We start from the raw sequence: 18993 nt of genomic DNA on the forward strand, positions 1-18993 counted from the left end.
CTACCGGCTTCAGGCTTAACTACTTAAGAAGAAAGAGTGAAAGAGACCGTTTAATATTTCTAGACTGTACGTGTAGTATACAATATGTACATATTTCAGTGGATAAAATATCCATACCTTAGGGACCATTAGTACGCAGTGAGGGTCAATGAGTTTGTAAAAAGCAAGCTCATTGGCCCTTACCTGGGCTTTACGTGCCTGACAGGGCTCAGAGCACTCTGGTGTCCCTGAGTTCTTTTGCAAGTGGCCGTCATGGAAAGGGAGAGGGACTACATGTAGTCCCTTCGCCCCTCCCATGGCATCCATTTTGTTTCTTTACTTTTTACAGGTGTTTTAATGGCTGCCATGGAAAGGGAGAAGGGACTATGTTTAGTCCATTCTCCCCAATCCCTGGCAGCCATTTATTTTTGCCCTTTTTTCTCAAGTCGAGAAAAACAGCTATTCATACCCTGGTACGACATGCTGGGGTACTAATAGCAATATACTCCTCTGAGGGGGAGCATTTCTCATAGGGAAATGTCCCTGGGGCTATGTTAAAGCAGTCGCTTCGCTCAGGCTTCTAACTATGGCCCTGTGGGCATTACCCTACTGGTAATGCACACCTCCTCAAGATATATTGCCTAATTACAAGTAGCATCTGCTGGCTGGGGGCACAGATCATTGTTAATGCCAAAGCCAATCATTTGCATACCATCCAGACACCCACGGGAGTAAAAAAAGACGTGTCCACTTTGCACTGCGCTCAATACCCAACATGCTTTTGGCTCTCATTAAATGCACCCCTTGCCCCCAGTCCTGCTGTTGCTAACTAGTTCTCTCCCGGCCCCTGTCACCAGTCTCCCGGATCAGTTTAACTGAATAAAAAAGGAATATCTCCAAACCTAGGAGCAGTATCAACTTTCAAGATTGATTATTGCCTATTTGCTTTAGAAAAAAAGTACTTTTCATCAGGCCTACTCTGTACTCCCTCAACCTTTTGATGCATTACATTAGTGCAGGAACCTTGGCCTTTCTGAATGTGTCTGCTATTGCCGAACCGTTTATGGAGCGCTTCTTATGGAGCTTGGCAAAAAGATGCGGCCGCTTATTGCTTCATCAGCAAGGGGTGGCTGGGCAGAAAAAGGTGCTGCAAGGGGCAATGTAACCTCACTTCCAAGGGACAGCGAAACCCTTGCAATGGGTTTGCCCTCAACGGTGGGCTTTCTTCAGGCTGCTCCCAAGAACTCATAGCTCCTTAGGCTGAGGTCCCAAAGGCTATATTTACAAATCAGAAGGGGGTATATGGTGACAGTAAACAACATCCTGCTTCTGATTTTGAAGGAAAGAGAATGCTGGGGGGGCATTCCTATGATTCTCTTTAAATCAGAATATCCCCTTCCCACCCTTGTATCTAAGATGAGGATCCTCTGGGGCCCAGTTGGGGAATTATCTGCTGTGATCATTGTTCCTTTTTTCTGCTATTTCCAAAAACCTGCATCCTACAGCAGTTATGCTGGCAAGGTATGACATCTCATACATTTGGGAAGCATATTTAGGTGACTACAATACAAGATATCATTTCATTTTTTGTCCAAGATGCACATGTAAGACAATTGAGTCAGACAATACAAGAAAAAACAAATGAAAGCAACTATTAGCACTTGACAGACTTTTTTTGTGCGGATCCTTTAAATGCCATGAGATGGAGGGTACTTGCATACAGGGAGGTCTGTTTAGTACAGAGCACATAGCACACCTCTGCCAAATTAAATATAGACCATTTGTGCAGCCTCTAGATTTGTGTCTAATCTACTGAATCTTTATGACTAGATATTATGGGTATCCAACCTAATCTCTTTGCCTTCAGAACAAGTACAGCGGTGTGAAAATGATGGGTGGTTGTAGAGACCCCACTAATTATATTTTGGGGGATATCACCAATTAATTATTGCACTGGATATTATTTGACAATGTATTTGGTCATTCTAGTGCCTAACAGTGTTGAGCAATATTGTTTGTGTTGCCCTTAACAAGCAACAGGATACACACATTACAATTCAACAAATTGACTGTGAGCAACTTTGTCCTCAACCAGTGCTATGGAACAGCAAAAGCACTGACGCAAACAGCAGCTGTGCACAGGGGGTTATGTGTTAAAATGGCTGTACTACTGCAATTCAACGCACAATAATGAACTATTTTAACACATTATATGGCCTCAACTTACTAGTTACAATGCAGCCACCTGGTTCTTGGTCACGCCGCTGTGGGATTTATTTTAATGGGCATTGCTTTGATTTTCTCTTTTAGTTTGGATTGCATTTAAGCACACTTGTTGCTTCCTGTTGTTAAGATGCCAGCCCCAGTTTGAATTATATCAATGAATGATTCCTTCTATAAGTGTCTCCCATTTAGGACAGAGGATAGCATGCATGCTATAAACTATGTCCAGGACTGGGTGCTGTGGCCATATTGTAAATCCTGAGCAAAATTGGGCAAGGGGTGCATATAGCAAGACCTGTTCAGAACTGAGGTTGGCATCTATATTGTAACCAAATACCAAAACATGGTTTGGTGTCCATAATCTATACCATGACCTGGACTGGGAGTGGTATGCATGTTGGGCGCCTTGACCAAGACATTGTGGTACCCATGTCATAGACCATGATCGGCAATTCATTAGCTTTCAAAGTCTCATAGACTTTTTATCAGATGGTTCAGAGTAAAAAGATTGGAAAGAGAGTCAGTTCATTCGCCAACGAAAATAACAACTTTGAGAATGTACTGACTAGTGAATGTTTATTTTGCAATCATTTCTCTCTGCACCATCTGATGAAGAACTCTATGGGACTTCGAAAGCTAATGCATTATTCCATTTCTGCATTATCTTTCCAGTTAGTCAAATAAAAGGTAGAAAAAACTTCACATTTTCTGTGATTTTTATACTGTGCTAACAAGGCGACACATTTCTTCTTTGCTCTGAAAAATGGGGCCCCTCTGCAAATTTGAGTCCCATCAGCTGAAGGGATGGTCTAGTGAATTCCTCCAATTTATAGGACAAAGGTGTTTAATATGCTGGGCATGGATTTAATTTTTACTTCAACCATTTGGGTGAAGATAAAGATTTTTGGAATTCCTATGGAGATTTCCAAATCATAATCATGCAGTATTAGCTAGACTGGATATTTCTTGATATTACCATATGATGTAAACAGCTAATGCTATATAAGCAAACAGACCACCACAGTTGGCAGTATTTTTAATATTGCCTGTTCTTACTGGTACCACCAGACACACAATGATGGCCTATGAGACATGAACACGAATCTGGTGATATGGATCTGTGAAGTGGGCTGTACCGGCTGATAACATGTTGCCAGACCATGGTTTATATCTCAAGCAAAGTGAAGGGGATTACCAGTGGCAATAGTGCCATTACAAGTCAGTATGGCCCATAGCTATCTCTTTATTAACATTAGAACACTGACAAAACAACCAGGGTGTTAATGGCTCGTTTTGGGAGATGTTCTCTGATGAAAAAAAACAAAACATTGTGTTAGCATCTTTTCAGTAAAGAAAACCAAAACTAAACTAAGATGGCCGTCATGAAAACTGAAGAGAGATCTACAAAGAACTCCCTTTCTATTTCCATGATTACACCTATAAAACCGGAGGAGGTGTGACCAGGATCATAGGGTAGAGGAACCAATAATGAGGCAATTGCTCTCAGATTGCATGGAATACGGGCATGTACCAGTAGATGCAGCCTATATGTTCCAAGCAACGTGAAACGGGCCCCTTCCTCCTTGTTTGGTATGAAGGTTCATATATAGTTATTTAGGGGGTACTGAAGTCGGTATTGTAAATGCACATTTATTACCTCGCCACGTAGCTTGTTTTGGATGGATGGCTGGAAAATCACAACGCAGCATACTTTCGCAGAGGTTTGTTTATTCCCATAGCTCCTTTAATTTTGGGTCACTCAGCTAACAATTTACATACCCCTTCAATGAGTACCAAAAAATCAGTGGAAGATAGGTTAGACCCAACCCTTGTAAATCAACATGAAAAATTGACAGTTAAAGCCTCCCCTTCCAGCTACAGAGGAAGCCAGGGTTAAATCCATGCTCCCCGGCAGACTTTTTTAGGAAAGTGCTATTGCTACCAAGCTTTGCCATTAAAACACCCAATTCCCACAGGTATTAACAATCAGCCAAGCTAGAGGCACAGCGGCTCATTATCCCCCTTCACAAAGTAGGGCATGTCCAAAAATCAGCCGAGCACATCAAATTTCAATATCGATTAAAAAGCAGTTACTCAGGTTTTCTGTAATCAACTCCTCGCCACAGCAACATAATCAATCTTGACAGCAAAAAGGCAGAAGAAACTGATTTGTATTGTCCGCCCGGCACAGAAACTACTAAACGGCATCAGTTAACAAGACCATTAACACTGAATTGGACAGTAATTTACTGATGTCAGACTCAGAACTTGATTTAAAACAAAATCACTACAACTTATAAAACAAAGTACTTGCCAGAAAAAATATCGGCTGAAGACAGAACTTATTTTAAAAAATACATGTAAAATAGCTTAATTTGTCGACGTCATATCACAGATGAATATTGTTTTATCCACAAGGTTAAAATAACCCGTTCAAATATTTATACCGAGATAACAAACACATATTCTAACAATATCAATCAAAACACAACATGAAAATGATGCCCTTACTAATAACAAGCTAGATAGGCATGCAATATGTTTAAATACGTAACTTATATATGTTTCTTTGAACAATGATCCGAAAACTAGTTCATATAAGAATTTTAGAAATAATGAAATCAATTTTTATAGAGCACTTCTTGCCAGATTACTCCCACTTGTAAGCTCTGTGAAAATGTCTACTATTATTGCCCAATGTAATGTTCTTCATGCATCGACCTTGGAAGGATAACGGGTTCGATTTTGCGAAGGGACTGCTGGCCTCATGTCTTGTTGGGCAAGACATGAGGCAAAGTAATTTCTCTGTCCTGTGTCTTCTCTGTGAGCACATTTTCAGATGATATTTCAACATGTTACGCTATGATAGCTTATGTTATGACGCTAAAGGGGGTGCATAGAGTTATGGTATGTTGTTCTTTGGAGATGGTATCCAGTATTTCTCTACTGCCATAAACAATGTCCTTAGTGGGTTCTATGGCACACTCCTCCTCACAGTTGAGAGAGGTTGGTGTTTAGTTAAGTCACCTGCTTGCCGGTTATACTTCTCACCATAAGTGGTCTGGAGCTTGCTGGACCCCAAGAGGACTTAGGCATGTGGGTTCAAACCACATGGTCAGGCTTCTGTACCGGAAGGGTTAACACGGGAGGGAGATTTCTGTGCTTCAAACTTGTGTTTTCCTATACCAAATAGAATGTGTTCCTAGCTGCCTGCAATCAATATCTCTACCATGATGTGTTTCAAAATGGCAGTCTTTGCAGACATGATCCCTGAGTAATTTACATTGTAATGTGACTGTTGGACTTCTTAATATCTGAAAATGGTTATTGTTGGTGGTGCCGTTCATTTGTGTGTCTCACAAGCCAAGTGTTTTTTTTGTTGTTTTTGTTTCAGTATTTTTGATTTTAATTGCAGTCAGATGACAGTGCCCCTTTACGGCATGACACTCAAGTGTTCCAAGTGTGGAGTAGTTTCTTCGGCAGAAGTTTCCGCCACCGCCACCAGTAACGCCATGTTAGTTCCTCTAATTTCAAACTTCTTTACTTTCTTACTTGCTTTTTCCTCTTTTATGATTTTACTTTCCTACCTTTTTTGTTTTTATTTTCCTTTTCCTGTTTCTTCACTGTGTTTTCCCACCTTTAACCACAGCCATGCCAAGTTAGAAGCGTAGAATTCCTAATCTGTGTTCGAAACAAAGCAAGCTCTAAAAGGAGCCTGCTTTTCTGGGGATACTCAGAGAATTGACTGGAGATGTACACTATTGCTTGAATATACAGGCAGCTAGCAATTACGGGAAACATAGTGGTTAAAGATTCGAGGTGGGACCGAGGTGTCTTCCTACTATTTGATGCAAAGGAGCTGCTCTTTTAACTTGCTTGGTTGGATCCGGTTCAGAGGATTCTGGTGAAACAAGATGGATTTTTATTTTGTATAATGATATTTCAATATATATTTGACTTCTTTTGCAGGTGACCCATGCATTACTTGCTCTTGCACTGGTCATGTTGTAAGTGTACCCCAATGCAGACCTGTACTTCAGTGGGTTTCTGTTTGAGGATTGTGCTCTGACAAAACCATGAATGTTTTCTCTCTGCCAATCAAATCAAGTGAGGTCCGAGGCCGGGTGGTAAAGTCTCGATGAGTTAGTGCACTCTGGGACCCGGAACCTTCATGCCATTGAAAACGGGTGATGGTAACGCTCTGTGTCCTATTACCACACACCCGCTTCATGTTCACGTTTGGAGACGGGATCATGCCTTTGAAATAAAATGGACTCCATGTGATCTATGAAGGTGCGCTTAATCAAGTCCTGATAGGCGGGGGCATGTAGCAATTACTAAACATGTCTTGTAAAGAAAACTCAACATGCATGACCCACAATGCACTCTGAAACATGTACCCTAGATTTATAGAAGCGATGCGGGCTCTGACAAACACAGAATCCTTTTTGTTTCTAGTGAACATCTCTGTGCATTGTATTCTGTTGATTGTTGTTCTGTTTGCACCACCGAGGGAATCCATTTTGTTTTGGTCACGTGGCCGGGACGCAGTCCACAGCACGTCTTTTCATTTGTTTTGTCCTGTGAAACGTTTGGCTAAGTTGCGTGTAGCATTGGTCAGCATGCAATTGAATCTGCTGCACCGGTGCGCTGCTTTGGATTGTGTTTCTGATGGCCTACATGCATGCTCTCAAGCGGCTTAATGCATTTATTTTCTTGACTGTTGAATGCCAGGAGCCCTGGCTCTGGGGAGTATTTGGTCATGTGTGGGAAAAAAAAAAGTACTATAATTCTATAATTTTGTTGTCGGTAGAAAATGAAGGGACTGAAAAGCATGCGTTGAACCAGACCGCTGCATAAAATAAAGCTGACCGTAGCATGCATAAAATAAAGCAGACCGGAGCATGCATAAAATAAAGCAGACCGTACCATTACTGTAAATCATGGTTTTGATGGGTGAAAGACCTAAGGCTGACCTGAGCTGATTCTGACATCCCAGAACAAGGAGTGGTAGTGGTTCAGTGCAAATAGGAGGCAGAACACAGCATTGTGTTTGTGGGACCATTCCTTGGAGATGTTAGTTTTCTCTGTGTTGCTATTCAACCAACACACATGGCACCATATCCTCATCTAGAGCGGCCAACAGCTCTAACCTCAAGTGGTCATATTCACAGGAGGTTAAGTGGATAAGATCCACAATATCTGTGTTTCACATTTTTTTTTTAAATTTAGGAATGTGGAGGGCGAAGCTTACACCGCCAAGTTGTTCTGTTGGTGATTGTACAAGATGGCAGTGAGATAGAGAGGTTCATTTGAGGAAGAGCCAGGTCTTGGTTGTTCTGCATAACCTCAGGTGTCAATAAATGTTCCAGAAATGGGGAGCTAGAAGAGAGATGGTGCGTCGGATGAGAAGAAGGGAGCCACAAGAGGAGGGGCATATGTAGGGGCCGCATGGAGGGGCCTATGTAGGGGTCTCAGTGAATGATACAGTGTGAATGGACTTGAGTTATTATTTCCACAAATAGCCAGTTGAGTGCATCGAGGGCCATGGAGATATGTTACAACCTGTGAAGTCTTTAGTCTTATAAACACACGTTCATTTGTGGTAGAATTTCCCACCCGTGAAACTACGGACCACAAGAAATCCTCTCCACAGGAAATAATGCTCTATAAAATGTTGGTAATAACCATGGAAAAATAAGATTAGCTTGGCCGTTCTATTGTCTTATCAGTTAGCAGCTTCAGCAATGTCTATATTTATGTTTGATGGTTTTGGGACATTTAGAGCAGACATCTTGGCACTGATCACCAAGTTAACCTTGGAGGTTAGATAGATACACAGAGAGGAAAATTACAAGTACCTAAATGAGCAATGTTTCTCATTATAAGTTCCAAATAAAACCTTGCTGGGCATGAGACTGGAACCCTAAGTGCTTGTCGGGTCTATAGCCAATGTATAAAAGGATTAGGTATAAATTAGAGACCAACATTGCAAGAAAGTGTAGCTGCTGAAGGTAGTTGTGTGAGACTGGATTCTCTGCCCAAGGAATAAAAAAAAGAGTATAATGCAAGAAGTTACACAACCACACTGAGCAATTACAATTCATGATTTTGTGATCAGATTTAATGTAATTGAATACAGCTGAAACATGTTTCGACCACAGGTCTTCTTCCAGGCTGTGAATGTTCATGTAAAACCCATTTTCTGGAGTTACAAGCTGGTTAGTGTTCTTCGGCTAGCGGCTTGAGATGGGAGATTTCGGTTCCGCACTGGTGGCTCAATTCATATTATTGAGATACCTATTCGGCACTAATGGTATACGTTATACCAACTAGCTTGTAACTCCACAAAGGAGCTACTTCAATGTTCACGTCGTGACCTTTCCTGCAGAGAATGTATGGTATTGTGGCTCAATAAGTATGTTCGAAACTTGGTGGTAGACAAGGTACTAGTCCTATTACCCAGTTTGACAACTTTTATCATTGGGGCAAATATCGTCTTCACCAATGCCTCATTTGCCTCTTTTTTCACAAGTTAGAGCTTCCTGTACTGGGTACTATAGACAGAAACATCACTGTCCATGACATCTGTCAGCCCTTCATGGGCTAGTTTCATGGGTTCTGAGGCTTTTTATTATGGCCACTCAGTTGGCATCGCCTATCCGTATTGTTGTAATTTCTACCTATCAAGTCTGCCTTGCCTCTCATATCAGCTCTCCATACATGATTCTGGGAGTTTCTAGGCAAAGCTTGATTATCTGGATTATGGAGGATTCTCCTAACCATGCCCAGACATTGAGAGCAAGGCCTCTCGCATTTAATTAAAAAAGTAATGGAAATAGTTGTCTCAGTGGCGATGCACACAATATTGGGAATATAAGACTAAAGCAATTTTATAACCATTAACCACTTCATCCCTGCCCTGATTAAAAGCATTATAAATACGTATCGATGTGGCCCTCAATAGTGATCATGGAGAAAGGAAGCATAAACAGAAATTACATAAGCTGTGGAGGATCCCGTCCAGATCACAAACATCAGTGGCCGTACCCATGAGCAGCCTTCACAACATTGACGACCATTTACTAGACAACCTTTCAACTTGTATAGGATTTAATGTCCCCATTCTACAATGGTTCTCCGCTTCCCTCTCCCACTGCTCTCAAATGGTAAATATGGAATCTTCCAGATCCCAGCAACTCCCGAGCATGCAAAGAGTCCCCCAAGGATTTATCCTATCCCCGAGCATCTTCATGGAACCACAGGGAGGTCTACATACAAATCTCAACACCAAACCCGACGAAGCCACTCAGTTTGACGTAATGCAAAGGCATCGGTCGGATGAAAGAATGAAAGAATGGCTCACTCTTGTCCAGGGTTGGATTTCAGGCACATCCTTAAAATATGCCCGCATTAAAACAGAATCGTTACACATTGTGGACCACAAAAAAGTGCTAAGGCCCGAGAAAGTCTCTCCCATATGCATCTAGATGGCTTCACGCCGCAGCTCACCACTCACACGGTGCACATAGTGATGTTAGACATACTTTTCACACATGTAGTTTCAAAATAAGAAAATGATCTGCCCACATACTCCTGTAAATGTACATGAGCACCTTTCATGGATGGATTAGGAGAAGACACCTCTGATGAAGAGTATTTGAGCCTCCAAGCGATGACCACTTTTTTGGCCTCTTTCTGTAAAAAGTGCCAGTTGCGGGGAAACACTGTTCTGCCAGCCTTGCTGCTTTGCCACAGATTATAATTGGTTATTGATAACATGCTTAATACCAAAGAGGTTTCTACGCAAGGACCTGGGATTCGAACCTGCGGTGCTCTGCGTCATCTTGCTTCCAAGACAAGCACATTGCCACTGAGCTATTATACCACCCAAGCTAGCTGATACAATTCTTGAGCACAGCTTTCATCATTTTCTACGACATTGGTAATTCTACTGGTGGTAAATCTATTAATTTAGTGCAAAAATAGCACCAGAAAATGCAAATGTTTATTTCTGGGTTTAGAGTAGGATCCCCTAACTTATGTTTTGTGACAGCAAGTGATAAACAATTTATATAACTGCAGCTGATCCCAAGTAACACAATTTTTCAGACCAGCATAATTTGCTGCAGAGATTACTACCATCATTGCACATCCTATTAATGGTGTTACTCATTTACCCCCTGCAATAACTATACCACCGGCGGAAATTTTTGGCAGAGCTATGTACCTAGTCTAGCAGTATATGGCCTTCTAGAATCGGGCTACTTCACAAGTAGTGTTCTTTTCTACTGACGAACATTGGGAGTTTCCCCATCATTTCCAGATTGAGGCCTTCGGAGTTGGCACCTTGGTGACCATTTTGTATTTCATATTCGTTTGTCAAATCACTTATGGTGCCTGCATTTTTGTATTTTACATACAGCATTCCCTGCACAGATGCACACACATTGCCATAGGTATTTATTTATTTACATATTTATTGGGATCTATGTGATGACTACGACCCCCAGAATTCCGATGGCCGAAAATGCTGACTCCCCAAAACCCCACCATACTGCTATTATATCCAATACCCCCCCACATATATATGTGGTGTAAGGGGGGGTAAAAAAAAAAGGTTGGAATTCTGAGGGCGACATTTTGGTGCATTTCCATTTATTGTGCATTTGTAAGGCGCTTATTCATCAAGTAAATTGCCCGTTGCTTCCTCTTTTGGAATAACAGTTGCATGAGTTGTCATGGGGTGGAGAGAGAGCTAGGTGAGTCCACTCTTTACTCAGGTTTAGACAGGGAAGGGATATGTGGGTGCGGAGATGAGTGGAGTTGCTCGTCTCTGTAGCTTTGACGCGTGCTCTTGACCAAGTACAAGACTTTTATATTGGATTCACTAGATGCGTTAGCTGATTGGAGGATTGCTAAGCAGCAAAGGTGTCACTAGGGAGACCTGGGGGAGGGGGCGGCTATAGCCCAGGGTCTTTTGGTTGTGGCTCTGGATAGATGGTCAGAGGCTACCTCCAAAAGGCTAGCTAGCCCCGAGTCCCGACACTAACGTAGCCCCGGATCTTTTAAAACCTAGCAACACCTCTGCTAAGCAGACACACGGAACATCTAAAAAAGCAAAACTCATCACACAAACCAGTGCAGTGTGTTGTTTTTGGCTCCAAACACTTTATAATGACTAGTTGTGCTACAGCATGCGCCCTAACCCTTTACACGCTCTGTGCTTAAAGGAGATGGGTCATGCATCATTTATCCTTTAAAAAAAATGACAATGATTTTCTGTGGTACAGTGGAAAATTGCAATTGACTTTATGTAAATATCCCAAATGATCTCTCCCATTTGAGTCCTGTGCAGAGCTCGGGGCAGCCATTTTAGAATTAATCTTTTCCACTCTCCATCAGCAGTTACAAAGTAACGACAATAGAGATTCTTCAGTTTAGGCTACATCCGGTCTGAAATGGAATATAGGACCACATTGCATTACTGCACTACACAGTAGACAATCTCTCTCTCTCTTTCTGTCTCTCTCTCTCTCATTCTCTCTCAATCTCTCCCCACACTTTCTCTCTCCCTCTCTCTCCCACACACACTCTCTCTCTCTCTCTTCCCCACGCGCTCTCTCTCTCTCCCACACTCTCTTTCTCTCTGTCTCTGCTCTGCCGCTCTCTCTCTCTTTCTATCTCTCTTTCACTCTCTATCTCCCCCTCTCTCTCTCTCTCCCTCTTTTCTCTTTTTCTCCCCCCCACACCCTCGCTCTCCCTCTCTCTCTTTCTCTCTCTGATTTTTGAGCGACAACTTTACTATCAGTCGTATTGTCCAGTGTGTAGTGCTGTGATAGAAAATGGCCCTGTATGTAGTTGAGGTGTGCAGGGGGTGAAAGCGTTGGAGTTTAGACATTCATAAAACTGCATCTGTTTGGTTGGCAATGCCTTCCCGCTGCTGCGCAAGTGCCATTTTATATATGGATCTCCCCAAAGCACTCGGGAATGGGTTGGAGAGGTGCAGCGACATCTTGGACACGCCCCTGCCTGCACAAGTAGAGCGCTTCAAGCAACAGATCCTTCCAATTGACGAATAGGCACAGTACGTCTGATTACATCTAGGCAAGCTCAGTTATGAATGGCTCTCAGACATGGATGATGTGTGGTTACGGACCGAGGAACTAATGGCAGACTGCTTTCCAAGCAACAGGAGCCCAAGACCTTTGCTGCGGCTGAATGGAAAAGCACTGACACATGCTGATCCTCACATTTAGATTGATTTGCCGCAGGTTTCGAGTACTTTGCTTTTTCAAGGCTCATTGATATATGTCGAACTCCCAGTGCATATTAGCATAGAAGGGATACATACACACAGTGCTCCAGATAAGATTTTGAAGTGAGAGTATTTTACTCCCTATTTTTTTAAAGTTGGGAGTACATTTTTCTTTTTTAAGGTGTAAAAAAAGTAAGTCCCATTCGGAATGGGAGTATTTAATAAGCGAGCAGAGGCGTTGCTAGGGGGGGGCTAAGGGGGCTATAGCCCCTGATGTTTTGGTTGTAGCCCCGGATAGAATCCCAGGAGCTACAACCAAAAGGCTGGCTAGCCCCCAGTCCCGACAGTTCCGACATCAGCATAGCCCCGGGTCTTTTACAAACCTAGCAACATCCCTGTAAGCGAGTAAAAATGTGTTTCGACTGTAAAATAGAAATGTTTTGTAATAAATAGTTATGCATGCACATTAAAAAGATACATGTATACTTCATCAGGCACTAGGGCTAGAAGGCTTTATGCCTGTGGCACTAAGTGTACTACAGGTCCAAGCATATCCAGGAAGCTGTGTGCATGAAAACAAAGGACAGGCTCCTATGTGTCAGTTTCCTATATTTGTTGGGAGTATTTTTGCTCCCTGTTTTTATTTTTTTAGAGCATTTCCCTATTCCTAGGGAGTAAAAGTGGCCGGCCCACCCCTTATCTGTAGGGTTGCGTACAAAGTATAGCAAATAAACACTCTTTATCGATATAACATGCAAGGAAAGAGGGAACAACATGTGTAGGCGCCTTACATCACATGGATTGTAAGGTAGTTATTAGCAAAACTTGCAGGTCAATTTGAAACTTCATTTTGAGGCTCTCTGTTGTAGTGACACATCTATGGTGATGTTAAGTGAGCCATTTCTTCTAACATAGGTTATTCCTCATTAGTCATCTGGTGCAGAGGGGTTCAAAGGTTGTATGATGCGCAGCTTTCTAGTGCCATTGCGCTGGAACCTCTCTACATTTTGCTGTAATTAATCTCCACTCTCCTTTCTGGCATTCTCCGGCCTCATTTATATTGTTTATCGGTGCAAACTGAGAAGCATTGCTTCGAAACTATTTGTATTATGCTGGCATCATCGTGCTGGCGGGTGGAGGATCAGGACTGAAGTCACGGGCAAGCTTAGGTATTCTGAAACGGGTACGGTGGTCATTGGGTGCAGTATGAAAGCCTCACAAAGCCTTACGACAGCTGCGCACATAACCGGTGCACCCAAGCACCCTACGACACCCTACTCTCTGAACTGACCAGGACTATGGCCCCCAAAGGCGTTGAACCTACCAGTGCTTTGAGGTCATACCACTGATATATAGGGCACTATATAAATGCCAAATAACAAAACATAACATATAAAAGCCTTATAGCATGACGTTAGGAATCCAGACTCTTTGGTGAGGTGTGGGATGTCGTCCTACCTTTTCACTGCAACAGGAGACTACACAGCATTTAGGCTCATGAAGCTGCTTTTCGATACCTTAGTTGCATGTAGTGGTGGCGGTTGGCTTAATGGAACGACTGGTGATGAACAGCAAGTGCTGTCACTTTGTAGTGCATCAGTCAGTTTCACCTCCTATATTGTTTTCTGGTAGTCAAAAACCATGCATCGAGCTCCGAAAAAAGCAGGGCTTACATTTTGAGCATTATCGATTCAGAAATGCAATTTCTGAATCGATAATTTACAGACCATTGCATGTGCTTGCTACATGGGAAGCACGCCGTAACCATTACTGACATAGAGATACGAAATATTGTCCAAAGAAGAGAGAAGTCTGAGACTAGAATTGATTGGGCGTGTAGCCAGTTTGATAATATTGAGACGGACCCACCCTGAAAAGTACTATTGCCTGTCAAGGAAAATTGAGTTCACAGGGGCCTCTTGTATTCCAACATAACACTCTTTCATTGGAACTACTCCCTGCCCTAACAACCCCTCCAGTTGAATTAGAATGCGTGGACTCTACCATATTATGCCAATGAAAAGCTGCATACAGTGTTTGACATATTGAGAGCCTGCCTTTCCTGCTGACGGACAATACACTAAGTCAACCACAGACAGCAGTGCTTAATTTGTAAGAAAGTAAGTGCCAGGGCCAAATATTTTCTAGCACGCCTGTGACACTGTGGGTGGCGAGTTCCCCTCCATTGCAGCCACCAGCCACAGCTGCTCCACACAGTGTCGGCAAATTTAGGGATAAACTCCAGCTCGCATCTACTCATTGGGGTTCATGGATGGTCTGGCTATCATCACTTTATAATCAATATGAGTCAGAGACAGTAAGTAGTGGGGATCAGAATTAAGAACCAGGACTGATCCCTGGCAAACACCCCCACATATTAAGCACGGAACAGGGGGACAATCCTCCTTGGGCTCCACGGGTACCCAAGATGTCATGGAAAGCCTCCCTTTCTTTGCCAGCTTTCACGCAAAGCATTACAAGCTGAACAGCTAATCAGAAAGCAGAACACTAGTAGGACACCCCTTCAGCAGCAGCGTTGGGTGAACGTTAGTGTAGGGGCGACTGTTGTGCAACATGCAACGCTACCAGTACTGTAGATTATATTAAACCGTCTCACATAGATATGTGCAGGGAACATATCAGTCTTTGTTATTAACACAGTTGCACCCCGATATCGTTCAAGCGACAATCACTTATATAACATAACATATCAAAATGAAATGGTGGACACTGTGTGAGAGCATAATACAAAGCTAGATTTGGGTGTGCAGTATTTTTGTGTATTTAATTTCCGTGCCTCTCTTGTGACATCCTGACGCTGATTTGATTTTGCTGGTAATTCACAACCAAAGCAAAATAAGTGATGATAGTTGGAGGGTTTAGTATTGTGAATTAATCTTAACCACTACCACTGCTCTGGGCAGCCCTCCAGAGCATCATTCTTCAGCCTGCCAAGTCATTCTAGAAAGTAGAAGTACCATGTGCAAATCAGGATTGGTCTGGACTGCCCTTGTTAGGGAGGGACCAGGCCTGATTTGCAGATGGTCTTTCCCCTTTCTGTAATGGGTCAGCAGACTGCAGAACTGTGGTCTGGAGGGTTGCCCATTGCAAGGCCAGAGGTTAAGAGGATTTCAAAACCTTCCAGCCATCACCCCTTTGTTTTGCTTGATTCACAACCAAGTACATGTTGTGTCTGTGTTCACTGTTCCACTTGAGTATGTTGGGGATCAATAGTGATATATGCTTTCCATGTATCCATGTTGCCTGGCTCCTGGCCGATGTGTGCTCTTGCCGTTGAGGCTTCATCCTTCTGGGGTTGTGTCATGATTGCCCCGATTCTCTGCCCGTGCTTTATGCTGGGGTGCATTTTAATTCTGGAGCGCCCAACTGATTGTTCCAAAAGGGACACAATATGCTGCGGCAGTGAAGATCTGCATTTGTTGTGCACACTTGGGGACTTGAGGAATAAAGTGAATGGCTGTCTCTCTTGGTGATCCCTTTGGCTTAAAATGTAATGTCAACATCTTTCTTGTTTTCACAGGGCCTCGCTCTGGAGTTCCTGCGTGGTCTTGCCACTCCTAGCACTCACGTGGATGTCCGCAGTCTTAGCAATCACCGATCGGCGCTCCGCCCTCTTCCAAATCCTCTTCGCTGTCTTCGACTCCCTGGAAGGTTTCGTCATTGTTATGGTCCACTGCATCCTACGGCGAGAGGTGAGGCACACACTTCATGCAACAAGTGACTAAATCATGTGTTCTCCACTCCTGAATTTCAGAGGCAATTGTTGAGATTTCTCCTGTTCGGTGCGGTAGTTCATTGAGCTGGCTATCTGCTATTTGCATGTTATATTATGTTATGTTACTTGGCATTTATATAGCGCTCTATATATCATTGGTATGACCTCAAAGCGCTGGTTGGATGAACACCCTCGGGGACCGCAGTTCAGGTCACTAGAGATAGATGGTGTCATAGGTTGTGTGGGTCACCAAGTTTGAGTTGCACAGATAAGACTCAGCCTTTCATTTCTTTGAGGTTAATAGAGTAGATACCATGCTGTGGCCTAATATGATCAAGTTTCCTTTTATGTGGTAGATCATTGCAATTGCTGAGCCTCCGGGTGATACATAAAATACAAATTATTGTTTGGTGTACTAGCATTGCTAGACGTAGTGGTGGTTGTACTGGGACTGAAAGTAGTAGCAGTAAGGTCAGTAATATCACTTGTAGTCGTGATTGGAGATGGTGGTGTGGTTGTGGTAGTGGGTGTAGTGGTTGTTGTGGTGTAGTTCTAGTAGTTGTTTTGGTTTCTGTAGTAGTTGTGGTAGTATTCGTAGTATTTATTCTAATTCTTGGCACAGACCTTTTCTAGAACATAGTAGGGCATTTAGGAAGCAACACATACAGAGAACACACAAATCTATGGCACATCCCACCTTCCTTGCTTGAGAGTGATGGACATTTCTGTTGAAAAGTGAAATAACGAAGAATGCGACAAAGCTCATCAAGATGGGTTATGACGTCTACAGCCTCCAGTGACCATGGGTTATCGCTGTTGTGTCTATTGCTGTGAAAGGTACATCTTTGAAGGTCTTTTTCACTGGTTTTGAACCTCAAGGAGGCAGAAATCCAGGATTGCAGAGCCCATCTTCCCACAGAGATGCCACCACCTTTGCCCAATCAGGGGTGAAAGTTGGGCTTGCCTTTCCTTTCTCCCAGCCATGGTCAGGAGACCATAGACCCTGAGAGTACATATAAGGCAATCCGCAAGACAATACCTGAAGCCTGATAATTGGGAATTCAGGTGCATATTGAAGTGGACCATTCGGAGTGGTGCTTAGGGCCTCTGTTAAACTGCAAGACGCAGCAACGCAGTCCAGTTTATTCCAACCATGGCATGGGTCTGTGAGGAGTTTTAACTACCGCATAGAATGTGTGACTTAAGGACCATATCGGCTTGCGTGCTAAGAGGCTGGTGACATGGTGAGAGAGCGTGCTTACACATTTGGTAGTTCAATTAGTTTTCCTGGAGAGTATGTCATAAAATTCAAAGCCTACAAAAATTGGGAGGCATTCAAAGATTATAAAGTCAAAATACTTCCATGCTTATAATTGTGTGCGTATATGACATAATAATGAAAGTAAATATCTTGGTGAGACGTTTTTGAAGTCGGAGAGGAGGGACGGAGAAAGATGTGCACGGGAAATGTAGAGACCACCAACAAGTTTACTCACATTACTTCTGAGTCTGAGTCTAAATAAATGGGAGCCACATTTTAAATACACTGCAATGTGTAGGTGTTTGTCTCACTGACATCTGGTTGTTTGGAAGATTTTGGTATTTTTGCTGGACCAAAATCTTTAGAAAAGATCTGAACCAAAGCATTAGATATCAGAAAATGTTTGTTTCTCATCTTCTGCCGATGGAAAGACATGGAGTTACACAAATGTTAACGTAGGGTTGAATAGAGACTAGGAAGTCAAAGATCTCCTAGATGTGACAGCGTTCAGTATATGACTTCTAGTTGTGGAGCCTGAAAAGCATTGTCAACCCTGAGGTTAACCTTTTGACATTCATTAGAGCCTCTTCAGGAGTCCCCTTAACCCGGCATGGGCACAGGACAACTTCTAGAAATCCAGTTACTGATTGGCTCTTATACTTGAAAAAGAGGGTCAGGGAAGTATCACCTTCTTCTCCCTATTGAAAGACAGGCTCTCCAAAAAATTGATCTTTAAAGCTAGAAGTGGATTCGACAGCATCAAGTTAAAAAAATAAAGAGAAAAACATGTTAACTTGGTCTTACATTGCATGAATCAACTGTCGGATGGTTAATGTCAGGGAATCGCTGCTAGCTTAAAATGCGAAGGATGAGGGTTATGGTCAGATTAAAGACCCGATATAGGAAAAACCTTTCTGTTACTTCTGGATAAAGATGCCTTAGAATAGACAGACAAGGCTGTTGTGTGGCGAGACTGGGGTAGTCTAACTTCAGCTGGAACCGCTAATGTAGACAAAGTGAGAAGATGTACTTTTAGCCTCTGAAAGCATTGGAGATTTGCCCTTGCAGATGTACGGGAGATAAGACACGTTGTTAGCACCTAGGCAGTTTTTTTTTAAATTTTTTTATTTTGACATTTTATTTAGAAAGTGCTTAGACCTCTGGTAAACGCTGCTTCAAAGCACTGGATTATCTTCAGAATCGACAGATCACACTTCTAAATAGGTCATTGTTTTTAGTTCTAGGCAGTATTTTCCCACATTTTCCTGCATTGATATGATATCTCATTTATAACACGCCTATACCCAAGTGTTTTTAGGCGCATTTGAAACTATTGGTGCACGCGTGGGTGTGTATGTGCGTGAAAGACCTCTAAAGGCACCTCCTCAGGCTCAAATTTGCGTGCCTTTTTCATCTTATGTTCATAGCAAGCTGTATTTTAACTAGCCCAATATTTGTGGCTCTCCATGCTCTACTGCAATAATCTTCAACCCTTGGCTCTCCATGCTCTATTGCTAGAGTCGACAGCCTGTGGCT

The 18993-nt window shown here is 42.7% G+C and overlaps 1 protein-coding gene across 13 annotated transcripts in view; it reads left to right on the forward strand.

The window, feature by feature from the left end:
- Window positions 1–18993, forward strand: part of ADGRB1 (adhesion G protein-coupled receptor B1) — a 698686-nt gene that overhangs the window by 610586 nt on the left and 69107 nt on the right. For 9 of the 13 annotated variants that reach the window (XM_069621727.1, XM_069621731.1, XM_069621725.1 and 6 more), the window contains 2 exons: window positions 5597–5716; window positions 16002–16173. In XM_069621727.1, coding sequence (XP_069477828.1) covers window positions 5597–5716; window positions 16002–16173 — 292 coding nt within the window. The remainder of the gene's footprint in view (window positions 1–5596; window positions 5717–16001; window positions 16174–18993) is intronic. The other 4 variants (XM_069621729.1, XM_069621728.1, XM_069621733.1 and 1 more) reach the window with 2 other exon arrangements.

The sequence above is a fragment of the Ambystoma mexicanum genome, chromosome 5q (assembly GCF_040938575.1).
Source record: "Ambystoma mexicanum isolate Mex_15411 chromosome 5q, UKY_AmexF1_1, whole genome shotgun sequence".
In the NCBI taxonomy this organism is placed as follows: Eukaryota; Metazoa; Chordata; class Amphibia; order Caudata; family Ambystomatidae; genus Ambystoma; species Ambystoma mexicanum.